Consider the following 13,663-nt stretch of genomic DNA (forward strand, 5'->3'; position numbering starts at 1 on the left):
AATTTTTAATAACGAGATACTAAAATGAAATAAAACTAAACGTTAAGCTTAACTTTTAAAAAAAATAAAAATTTAATACTAAAACGGATCAAAACTTATATTTTATGTACTAAATATGTAATTTACCAGAATTAATCAAAGCCTTTCAAATATTCCGAATTTCTCGGATCAATCTCGATTCTCTTGAATCCCTTTTTATTGATCTGTAAGGGCTCACTTTACACACGATATTATGTCACTAATTAAATTAATCGAACCATCAATTCTAATTGAGCCATACAGTCTAAACAGATCTAACAATATGTTCTTTTTTCTTAGATAAATTGAAAAGTTTGAAAAATTAATCTGTAATCCAATTATTCTTTTTCCCTGAAACTGAGTTAATTGACAGTAATCCGAGTCGTTAAATTTTTTATTTTAGAATCTACTATTCTCTGGATTTAATTTTAAATTTGATATAATTCAGTTTCTAATAATATTAATATTATAGCTATTACAAATATTCCGGCACACAATCTTAGAGATGTTAACAGTCGGTAAAGATATGATACAAATTGCTGGCCAAATTACAAATATCCATATTCATGGAGGGATCGAATCATGTTTGACGCTGCAGAGTTTTCTGCTTCTTTTACTCTGGATTTTTCCTCCCCTTCGATGCATAAAATTCCACCTTTGGTCGGAATTTTAACTGCATATACAAATTTCTTCTCATGCGAGGGACCTTCATCTTTCGCAAGCCTGAGAGTTGAAGCAATGAAAGGGGTAAAGGATTAGAAGCTTTATGAAACGGAAAACACATTCAACAACAGAGAATATTTTAATCAATGCGGAAAAAAAGAACACGAGTATCAAGCAGTAGGTGAATTTGGAACCCTGAATTGTCTGTCAAAATTGTAGAGTGATAATCACAGTACAAGATAGGCAAAACATCAAATGAACATATGCATCAAACTCATCTGAACTTGGAACCAGAGTTGTCCTCCAAAATTGCATCATAATGATAACAATTCAAGATAACATAGACAAAACATGAAATGAACAGATGTATCAAGAACCATATTTGAACTTGGAATCCAAATTTGTCCAACAAAATTGCATCCTGACAATAATAATACAACATTTTTTATTCTAAGGCAAAACATTGAATGAACATATGCATCGAGAACAGTATCTGATCTTGGAACCTGGGCATGTCCTTCAAAATTGCATCCTGATGATCACATTACAAGACATTTAACATAAGCAAAACATGGAACAAACATATATATATATATATACAACCTGGCATCGTCCTTCAAATTTGCATCAAGACACTAGCAATACAGTTATACAGGGTAACAGGATTGTCCTCTAATTAACAAAGTGATAAATATTTTCATGCGGGGATTTGGGTATGATACAGATATTCATAAGGGGCCAAATCACAGATGGCATGATTATACTGAAGAAATGGGAATGCAACCAATTTCTCCATTGTGATTAGTATTGCTTATGGCATGAAGTCCTATATGGTCATCAACGGTCAAAGACGACTCCAACATGGAACATTGATTTCCTTCTAAAGATCAAGTTGCAATATCAGAAATGGTTAGTCAAACATAAATCTTTATCACATGGACTTATCTTCCTAAATGTAGATCATTATAGGTGATGAACAAGTGCAAACTGCAGACTATAGCAGATAGTGGATACTTAAGTGGCAATATGCAAGAGATAGTGCATCTTTATACTTAAAACCACATCTCATAGGTTTACAAGAAAGTATAAAAGCCTTACTCATAGATAGGCTTGGACCATTTTTTCTTTGTGCAGAGCTCGTGCAACTTCTGTTTTGCTCCTCCAATCTCAAAAGACCCATCAATTCCAAATAAATCAACATCAACAGCCATGGACTTTGATAACTTGAGCAAAGCTCCCTTTACCGCATTAAGCTTCGCAATATCCTTTTGATATGAGGAATCCGATGAAATGAACTTTCCATCGACATATACTGTAGCTACGGTTTTTTCCCCATCTCTCGAATGTCTTATGTCAACTTGCTTTCGTTTCTTTTGACATATCTCAAACAATAATGTCACGGGTTGAGGCTGTTGCTGCAAATCTTCCAAGGTAACTATAGGCTCCAATAGACCTCTAAAGATCTGCAATATATACCACAACTATTCCTTTAACACCAACCTCTCAGACACTAACAAAATATGGCTTTTAATAAATACAAGCATTGAAGAATTATAATTTAAAAAAAATGGTAAACAACTTTAGAACATACCTTCCAAAGTGTTACCAGATTGAATTCGACATCAACATAAATGGCAGCTGCCACGGATTCTACAATATCAGCTAAAACCTTGGGAGCTTTCATTGATCCACCGTGAGCCACTGGACCATCTTCTTCACTAACAAGCATGGTAAATTCGTTAACCTATAATAACATTATAAAACAAATAATCAAAACACAAGATAATCAGCAACAAAATTTAAATAATTTCTAACAACATGCTTGGTCCAACTTCAAAACCGTCAAAAAGACAATGAACGAAGAAATCACCTTTTGCTCAAGGCCAACAGCATTGTGTCGAACGAACTGAAAAAGACGGTGTTTAACAGCGACACGGGCTAGTTTTTCCGTGCTTATATTAGCTGATCTGATCAACGAAAGAAGGCCAGGATCAAGTTTGGGGTAAGCCAGAAAAACGTAATTAGTAAAAGCCAGGCCCAGAGCTGCATCACCGACAAACTCAAGACGCTCGTATGAAAAGGAATCCAAGTACGAAGAATGTGTCAAAGCATCCTCTAAAAGACTCTTATCCTGAAAACGGTAATTGAGGATCCTCTCGACGGCGTCTATAGAAGCTTTCATGTTGGAAGTGGGCGAATCGGAAGAGGAAGCGTTTCCGGAAGAGAGTGTCGGAGAGGAGAAGTATTTGGAAGCGGCTGCGGTGCAGGTGATGTTGTTGAAGAGGATTGGCGGGCAGTGGAAGTCAACGAAGGTTTCGGATTTATGAGTTATTATGCGGTAGAAGGAGACTGGAAGGGTACGGTCACATTTGAAGTCTCGGATAAGCAACGGAGGCCGGAGACGAACACCACGGCTACAGGAAACCGTAGTGATGCGAGAGAAATGAACAGAGACAAGAGAGAGGGTGATGAATACCAAATGTGGCTAGGGTTTGTGAAAAAGAGATTCTTTTAAACAAATAAAAAAGTAAAAGAAATTTTAGTCTCATTATTTGATTAAGGATGAAAATGAAAAAAAACACATCTTAGTAATTTTATGAAAAGGATAAAAAAAAATTCTTTACATTTAGAAAAATACTTTTACTTCTTTAGAGATTTTTTTCTTTTTTATTTATTAAGAAAAAATAAAAAAAAATAAAATATTAAATGTTATTTATATTCATTTATTTAACTTAATAACAATGATTATACGGACGATTTGTAAATAATTTATCAAACATATTTTTATGGATGCAACGTGCATCAATGCGCAAAAAATCCCTGAAACCTAGGCTTACGGCGCACGCAGACACACACCTTTCACATGTGAGTCATACATTTTATGCTAAAAGATTTATAAATCAATTCTAGATAATATCTATACCCATTACCCACCAGTTCACTCATGAATCACTTGAATTTTTTCCCATACTCTATCTCTTTACCATTGCTTGTCCCATCCTCAAGAGTTGAGAGTTATTTCGACAATTCACAAGACATTGCTGGTATACATCTAGATTTATGCATTAAGCAACCTTAATATATCAATCCTCAAGCCCTGAATTTATGCAGTATATCAATCCTATATTTATGCAAAATTACTCTTTTTGTGTAATCTATACAACTTAGATTAATACCTTAACTCTAATCATTTTATGCAGTTTTACACCAATCGATCTACTCGTTTTGTTTGCTAATATACACCTAGATTCATGCATTATACAACTTAAATTAATGCCTTAATCCCATCCATTAATGCGGCTCGTGTATTCACACTTCACTGGATTCATGCACTATACAGTCTAGATTAAAGCCTTAACTCCAGTCATTAACGTGGCTCATTCGTTCACACTTCACTGTTGAATTCATGCATTATACAACAAAGAATGTGTGTAACCAAAGCCTTAAATCATGCTATTAATGTGGCCAGTGTATTCACACACCATTGCTACTTAATAGATCTATCTGTTTATACTGCTTCAATTCTTCTTTCTTCTCCTTCCACTATATTGTCTTCCTTTACTTTGTTTCTTTGACTTTCTTTGATGTATAAACCAGTTTCAAATTGCGGACCGAAAATGCGATAGCGGCCGTGATATTGCAGTAGAGTCGCCGTCCGAAATCGGTTTTCATGATTTTTGCGGTGGGTAACGGATTCACACCAATAGCAGTATGTCGCGCCCGCAATTTAACAGGTAACGGTGAATTGCGTCGATCACAGGACGCTATAAGCATTATTTCAATCATAATTTTTTCTTTGTTTCAAAAAATGAAAGGTCGCCGGAGGAGGAAGGGGGAGTTGAGAGTGAAAGCATAATTTTCTTTCGGATAATGAAATCGGGGGGGGGGGGAGGAGGAAGGGAGGGGAGAGTTGAGATTAAAAGTAGAACAATCGGGGGGAAGGAGGAGAGATTGATTTATTTCTTTTATTTTTTAAAATAATTTTAAAAATATATTAATTTTACATCTCTCACACTTTTAGAATTTATAATTTAATCTCTAGTTTAAAATGTAAACTTTAATTTTTATTTAATTTATTCTTAATTTCATTAATATAAATTTCTGAAATTTAAATTTTAAAATTTTATTTTAATTATATTTAATTTAGTTATTTTAGGGTAAATTGTGCGACATTTAAAAAAAATTTACGACCGTGATACCCTCAATGACAACCGTTATGTCGTCTAAAGCCCATAGGCGCACGCCTCACAGTGCTTCAAGTAAAACACCTTATTCTGGTCAAGGCTGAAGTTTTCTTCATCGCATCTTTGCGTCTCGCGCTTTGGTTCCTTTAGGACACACTTTTGAAAAACCAGTCAAATATTATGCTCATTTATCCCCTATTTGGACATATAACAATTTTTGGGTTGGAATATTTGAAGTTTAAGATGAAGTTCGATACTAGTTAAATTAGATATTTTTGAGTTGACTCGGATAAAAAACTTCTCCCTTTATTTTTTTAAAATATCAATTTTAAAACTTATCAAGTGCACTACAATGAGCATCTACAGCATCTATTAAACATTTAATTTTTAGACTAGTCTCATTTTTAAAAGTATTTTTTCTCTGCCTTTTGTTCAAGTGTTGGTTCTCTTTAATTTTAATATGATACATTATTTACAGAAAGTGTATAGATATTTATTAATAAAAAATATTTAAATTTAGTTATAAAATATATAAATATCAATTAAAAGGCTATAGGATACACTTAAAGATCAATATTAGAAAATTACATAGATTTGGTAAATTTTGTCAATAAGCGATACATAAGATCATAGATTGGAATTGGATAATGCTCATCAAATAATCATTTTATCTTTTATATTTTAAAACATTTTGACTCTCAATATTTTATTTAAATATTTTATTTAAAGTAAAAACTTCTTTTTTTAAAGCGTTAATTGCTTGTTAACAAATAATTTCTATTCAAATAAGATATCTTTTTGTCTCAAAATAAAATATTAAAGATTAAAATATCTTAAAAATAAGAATTCAAATTATTATTTAATAAAATATTAAGAGATTTTTTGAAATATTGGTTAAACAATTATTGTAAAAATTGTGTGCTGCTTTTTTAATACTACAACGAATACCATGACTGAACGATGTAATTGTAATCAGCAATTTTTTAACGTATATTTATTTTTTATTTTTAATTACAAAAAATAAATAAAAATAAAATAAAATACAAAAAAAGTAACATGATCCCTTAATATAAGTGATCCCTTAATAAAATAAAATAAAATATAATGCCCCGGTTGCTGCCAGCCTGCCACACCCTGTCCCAAGGCATGCCCGCTCTCAGTGCTCCACTACCTCTCCACGCCAGCAACCAAAGACACGAGCAAGGTCTAGGATATAAAATCAGATAATCATTCAAGTTTTAACATATCTTCTTAGATCGGGTAAAATAAGATACATATTAAGTCAGGTAAATTTATATTTCAACTTAGATTAGGTCGGGTTCATATCAAATCAGGTCAGGTTATTTTCAGGTTGATTTGACACCAAGTACAATTAATGTTTAGGTCGGGTTATTTTCAGTTCGAATCGATGTCAGTTCATGTCAAAATAGTTCAGGTCCAGAGCAGATAAATACCAGGTTAATTCAAGTTCATATAGACTTTAGGCTGATCTTGTTCAGATCGGATGACATTATTGGCAGATAAAATTCAGGTCAGATCTTTATTAGATACGGATTGAGTTCAAATCAGGTCAATTTTTATTTTTGGATAAATTATTTTCGTCTTTCGCGAACGTTGAATTGCAATTTGTAATTGTAAATGATTTATAGTAAATTACTACGAATATAAATAATCATGGATCAATTTTATGAAAAATATAAAATTAAGGACTAAATTGAACAAATATGAAATTAAAAGTAAAAATTTAAATAAATTAAAAAATACGCATTAATGAGGGACCAAATCAAAATAATTTTAAAATGTGAGGTTTAAATTAATATAAAAAGTACTAAATTATACCTATTTAAAAAGTTATGGGCCAATTAAAAAATATAAATAAGTAATAAGTATGGGTCAATTTCAGATGCAAAAATAATTTTAAGGACTAAATTGAATAAATATAAAATTACAAATAAAATTTAAATAAATTAAACAACACAAAGGGATCAAATCAAAATAACTGTAAAATGTGAATATAATCTATAAAATGAACTAAATTACATTCATTTCAAAAGTTAAAAAAATTGTATAATATATATACACTATATATGAACTACATATATTATGTATAACTATATAATATATATATATAAAGTGTATAATTTATATTTATATTATTATATACTATATATATATTATGTATAAACTATATAGTTTATTAATATGAACTATATAGTGTATATATAAGAATACCTGTCCAGCTCAGTTGGTAGAGCGCAAGGCTCTTAATCTTGTGGTCGTGGGATCGTGTCCCACGGTAGACAATTCATAATTCTGACTGCCGAAGGTCTCTCACGGAAGCTGCTCTTAACCTGGCGTTTGGGACAACCTACTATCCTACCTCCCTTTTACCCCATTACATATGGGAATAGGGTCAGCTAATTTATTTATATAGTGTATATATAAAGTATATATATTATATATATAAACTATATAGTTTATATTTATATTATTATATACTATATATAAACTATATATATTATGTATAAACTATATAATTTATTAATATATACTATATATAAACTATATATATATATTATGTATAAACTATTCATACCATGTATAAACTATAGAGTTTATATATGAACTATTGAATTATATATAAACTCTATAGTTTATTAATATAAATTATATAGTTTATATATAAATTATATATGAATTATATTTAAATATATACAACTTATATTTATTTATTATGTATAATTATAAATTATATATACTATGTATAAATTATATATTTTATTAATATAAACTATATATAAGCTATAAATTATATATACTATGTATAAAATATATAGTTTAAATATAAAGTATATAAGTATATATATAAACTATAAATTATATATATACATATACATATATAATAATATAAAGTATAAGTATATTATATATATATATAAAGTATAATTATAAAGACTAACGTATATAAGTATATAATATAAAGTATATACATATAAGTATAAGTATGTATATATATATATATATATACTTTATATTTAATACTTATATATTTTATATTATATACTTATATACTTTATATTATATGCTTATATATTTTAGTCTTTATAATTATACTTTACATATATATAATATACTTATACTTTATATTATTACATATGTATATATACTTTAAACTAAAACTTTATATATTATATATATATATATATATATATATATATATATATATATATATATATATATATATATATATATATATATATATATATTAAATATAAAGTATATAAGTATATAGTACATAAGTTCAAAAGTATATAATATAAGTATTAAATATAAAGTATATTAATAATCATAATTAATATATTAAGTATATTTATTAATTTAATTATCATAATTAATATTTTATTATAACATTTAAAAATTAATCATATTAATTACTATGATAAACTCAAAATCTCACAATTTTATTAAAATCTTATATTTCATCAATGGTAATATATAAGTGAGGTAAATATCAAATCAGGTCTGTCATAACGTTTCCGTGGGGATCCGTTCGACTTTAAAATTTATTTTTGGGGGGAAAACGATGAAATTCGATTTGAAAACAATTTGATCTTGGAGTCGCCACCAACCTTTAAGTTAGGTAGATTGGAAACCTTAAACATCATTTTAATAAGTTTAGAAAAATCATTAAAAGACAACAAAATGATCTGCGTTTTACCAAAGATTCATTTTTAAGAGTTCGAAATCGGTTACGTATGAGGAAGGGTGAGCACCTCCACAACGCCCAAATTTTGGTAACTAAATAATTATTCAATGTTTAAATATTGGGAATTACAAACTTCAAAATGTATTTAAATTATGATCCTTTTATTTATTCGAATTTATTTAAAAATGTGAACAATCTTTGAAAATGCACTTCCTTTATAGTTAGGAGACTTTTTCATATATTCCCCTTACAAAAACGTTATTTCGCAATTTTTGTAAAAGTAAAATAAAAATAAAACAAAATGAAATTAAAATAATCAAAATAAATAAACGTTAAACAAAAAGAATTATCGAATACAAATAGACATTAATGCGAAAAATCTTCGGAAAGATACATTCCCTTTAGTTGGGAGATGTCTTCATAAATTTCTCTCACAATAAACATTTTCCACTTACATATTTAAAAGACAATGATGATTTATAAAAAGAGGGTGTTAATAATTATTTAAATATGCACATAAATAAGGGATCAACATGCAAACTTTCTAAACTATCCATCGAGATTAAAAACATCATACCAACCAGAGTGTAAATAAATAAGACCGAAACAAAAATATAAATATATACAAGCAAGATCAATGACTAAAATAAAAAGAAATAATAAGTTAAGATGCCTATACGAATATTGAAAACTAAGTGCTGGAAATAAAAGATGATTGAAATAAAATGCTCGAAAGTTAAAGGACAGAAAAATAAAGTACTGAAATTAAAGTGCTGAAAAATAAATAAATAAATAAACAAAAATAAATTACATAAATTTGAAAGTTAGGGATTAGTTTATGCAATAAAATAAAATGTTAGTGATAACAATAAAAATGAAAAGTTAGTACAATAATAAGACAACTAAATAACAATTAGTAAATTAGTTCAAAGAAAATAAATGTTAGAGTATTAAAGAGTCTGGGACAAAAATAAAAGAAAAGGAAAATTAAATGCCCAAATCAAAAATAAATAAAAAACAGAAAATAGCATGTTAGTGACTAAATTATAAATAATGAAACTTAAGTGCCAGAAATAAAATAAACAAAACAGATGGATTAGGGGACTCTCCTCAACGCCGGTCGAACTCCTCCAAGGTTAAAATCTGGTCGACCACGATCCCTTGGTGGTCGAATTTAACTCGGCCACCACGGTAAGCTTTAATCTCTTTTCTAATTTTTTTGTTATTCAAAAATGAAAACATGTATGCAAAATAAAAAATACCATTGATGAAAAATATGGAAAATGCTTGAATCTGAAAATTTTCCTTGTGTATTGATTTTCGGATGGTTACAAGCTGCCTTTTTTTCTGTTCGAATCGAGAGCCTCTCTTACATTTTTTTCGAATCTGAGCTCCCCTCTCCCTTTTTTTTACATAGAATTCGGTTGGGTTTTATACCCAATACAAAATCCTATAATACTAATTTCCTGTATTTGTTTAATGGTGGAATAATGGGTGAAGCATGGGCAGCAGAGTATGGGAGCTAGTTGGCATGGCATGTGCAGGCACTTGAGTGGGGAACAACAAGGTAATGTGCTGGTGAGTGGAGCATGGGCTGGTGCTGATGAGTAGAGCATGGGCTGATGACAGGGTAGCTTGTATGCTCCTCTACTGGAAGTGTTCTCCGACTCCCACCTCTCATGGTCACACTCGGATTGTGCAATGTCTTATCTAGGAATTTGTGAGATCGCCTCAGTTGCACCATTTTTAAATTCGAGCCGTCTTTTTCAGGTTTTCAACTCGAATCCTCCTTTGGTTTCAAAACGTCATTCAAAATTTACGTCTTGAACCCCCCTTTGTCATTTTTTTCTATCATGCATTAAAGATTTTAGAAAACCTTTTTGCAAATAAAGATTAATATTGGTGTACAGGATGAAATCTGAAGATAGTCTTTTCTATTTAGAAATCCATGTATGATTAGAAGGAACCTTTTAAGGTACATAATGTTGGTCATGGTTCATGGTTATGAAAGAAAAGAATAATAGGCCCAAACAAGTGTTTCAGGGTACTGAACCAAGGATTAATTCATTTTGATGCCTTCAATCCTGTCTTGCTCAATTTGAATATACTCGTATATATTTCTCTTGATGTTCTCTAGATGCTTCATGATCTTCGAGTGAAGTGATTCTGGAATGATTGTGCTTGATCAATCTCATGGTGGACCAGTAATATCCAAACCTCATGATATGTCTAACCATTGTGAATCCATTTGAATGTGTTCCACAAACCCCTTCATGAACTTCTTCAAGTATTTTCTTGGCCTCACACATCTCAAAAGAACCTGATCTTTACTTCTTCTTTTTGTACAAAATGTCTCCATCGAGAACGTGCTCCATTTTCAATCTTCTTAAAGTTCATTTTTCATTCTTAGTTGCTTTAGTTGGATAAGCTTGATATTTCACATCCTGAAGAATATCGTAATATCGAGGGAGATCATCTTCCTCCTCTTCCTCAATGTTGCAATAATGATCTGACATTTCCCTTATACTCATTCGAATAAGCATCATTCGAGATTGATTATCAGCCTTAAACATGGCTGCTAACGTAGCCAGAGCATCCACCATTTGATTTTCTTCACGAGGAAGATAAGTGAAAGAAATTTCTTCAAACTATTTGATCAAGTTCATCACCAAGTCCTTGTATTCTATCAATGTGGAGTCTCGAGTCATCCATTCCCCTCGAAGTTGATAAATAACTAGAGTAGAATCATCAAATGCTTTCAAGCTTTTAATTTTGCGCTCAATTGCAGCTTGAATACCCAAGATATATGCTTCATATTCTACCATGTCGTTTGTGCATTCAAATGCGAGCCTACTAGTAAAAGGATAATGATCTCCTTCTGGTGAAACTAGTATTGCCCTAATTCCATGTCCCACAGCATTTGAGGCACCATCAAAGTTTATTTTCCAGGCTTTATTATTCGGGGCATTTTCTTCCGCCGCAAATATACTCATTAAGTCCTCATTTTGAAAATCAAATTTTACTGGCTCATAGTCTTCTAATGCTCTGCTTATAAAGAAATCAACAATAACACCTCCTTTTACTGCTTTCTGATTTATATAGACTATGTCAAATTCAGACAACAACATTTGTCATCTTTCCATTTTTCCGGTTAAAGCAGTTGATTCCATCATATATTTTAATGGATCCATTCTTAATAATAACCAGGTTGAGTGATACAACAAATACTATCTCAGTCTCTTAGTAGTCCATACCAAACCACAACACAACTTTTCAATTGAGGAATATCGACTCTCACAGTCAGTAAATTTCTTATTGAGATAGTAAATAACTCGCTCACTTCTTCCAGTTTCATCATGCTCTCGTTGCTCTTTTTTATTTTCTCTTTGCTTTTTTTTTCTTTGTTTTGATTGGATCTTCACACTTGGCATTTGGTTCACATTTCGGTATCTCATTTGTATCTATGTCTTCACTCATGCGAGCAGATTTCTTTAACCTTGCCCCCCAGTGTGGAGAGTGATCTTTGGTTAGGGTTGAATCAGAAGAAAAAATACTATATGCTCAAAAGGGGACTACAAGGGATATATATATATACATATATGGATAAATGAAACAAAGCCATTCATCATCTCATACACAAAAGTCCTCGCAGAAAAGGTATCCCCAGGGGGATAGATTTTCAGGATTAAGTTTTATTCACATGAAAACAATGTAATTAATGCATGATAGAATTATTTCGAAGTAATTCTTCTTTCTGCTTCTTGCTCCTAGCATGTCTCAATTATTTAGGCTCATCTTCAGGAAGTTGATACGAGATGCCCCATATTATTTCTTCTGGTAGGAAGGTTCATGTTCAAGTGAACATCTTGTACTCAATGCCTTCAGGTTTTATTGGTAGAAAAAATATTGGTTTTGCATCTAAGAAGATGATGGTGTGTGTAGACACCAATTTTTTTCCTGGTTATAAATATTATATTATAATTATTACTATTATATTATTATTATATTATTGTTATTATAACAATTATATTATAATAATTATTAGTATTATTAATAATATCATTTATGTTCTTGCAGGTTATAAAACAAGCCTATGCTTCCCACGTGCTGCTGTCACTCACCGAACAAGACCCATGCTTTAGCCAATAATGCTATCTTCAGCATTTCACGGGAAACCTACAGCAAAGTCATCCCACATTGAACCAAATCAAGAAAAAAAGTCAATCAATCATCCACCAAAATTGAGCAAAAAGCAACCTAATCCATAAAAAAAATTAGAGATTTCTACCTAAACATGTCATTATACTATCAAATGCAGAGAAAATTAACATGCAAGATGACAAGGAGAATTCGGTGGAAAAATATATAAAAGGGCAGGAACGGGAAAAAATTGGGGGGAGGAACTGGAGGAGCCATCAATTCGAGAGCAAACAAATGATATCCATCAACCATTAGAAGCAAAGAAAAAAAAAGGAGAGGAGCAGCGATTGTAATCGAATTGAGGAAAAAAAGGAACCCGAAAACAAATTGTAATTGGTGTTTTACCCTTTTTCATTGAGAGTAATACAAAAACATTAAGGTATTTCCTTATTTTAATTTTTTTTTTGCTTTAACAGTGTTTGTGTGTGTGCTTCAGGATGAAATACGAGTAGAGAGAAAGTTTTTTTTACATGGGTTCATTGCTTCGGGTTTCGATCTGAGTAGATTTTAAGCGTGGTTCGTCTAGACTTTATTCCACGGCATAGTAGCTCAGTCAAAATTAGAAATTTAGGGGTAAGCTTGAGTTAAAGCAAGAGAAAGAAGAGGGTCATTTTACCTTAAGTGCATGGCCTCATCGTCTGGGCAGTGCTCTGCCTTTGGTCTTCGAGATTGAGCATTGGAGAGAGAAATCAGAGAGGCAGATTAGGTGTAGAGCTTCAAAGTTCTCGAATGAAGAAAAGAAAGGAGACAGCTGAGAGAGAAGGGCAAAGAGAGCGGCGTGGGAGTGGAAATAGGTTTAGATTTAGCATGAATGGTGTTTTGTTTTTAGGTTAAAAGTTAATTTAAGATTTTAATTAATATGGATGAAACGATGTAGTTAACTAGGTCCATG

The 13,663-nt window shown here is 30.8% G+C and overlaps 1 protein-coding gene across 1 annotated transcript in view; it reads right to left on the reverse strand.

The window, feature by feature from the left end:
- Positions 1-461: 461 nt before the first annotated feature.
- Positions 462-13,663, reverse strand: part of LOC120115905 (ribonuclease 3-like protein 2) — a 43,815-nt gene continuing 30,613 nt past the window's right edge. The window contains exons 3-6 of the mRNA XM_039136518.1: positions 2,552-3,166; positions 2,273-2,425; positions 1,780-2,144; positions 462-741 (exon numbers count right to left, since the gene is read on the reverse strand). Of these exons, the coding sequence (XP_038992449.1) occupies positions 567-741; positions 1,780-2,144; positions 2,273-2,425; positions 2,552-3,166 (1,308 nt within the window). The 3' untranslated portion in view covers positions 462-566. The remainder of the gene's footprint in view (positions 742-1,779; positions 2,145-2,272; positions 2,426-2,551; positions 3,167-13,663) is intronic.

The sequence above is a fragment of the Hibiscus syriacus genome, unplaced genomic scaffold (assembly GCF_006381635.1).
Source record: "Hibiscus syriacus cultivar Baekdansim isolate YM2019G1 unplaced genomic scaffold, ASM638163v2 tig00000910_pilon, whole genome shotgun sequence".
In the NCBI taxonomy this organism is placed as follows: Eukaryota; Viridiplantae; Streptophyta; class Magnoliopsida; order Malvales; family Malvaceae; genus Hibiscus; species Hibiscus syriacus.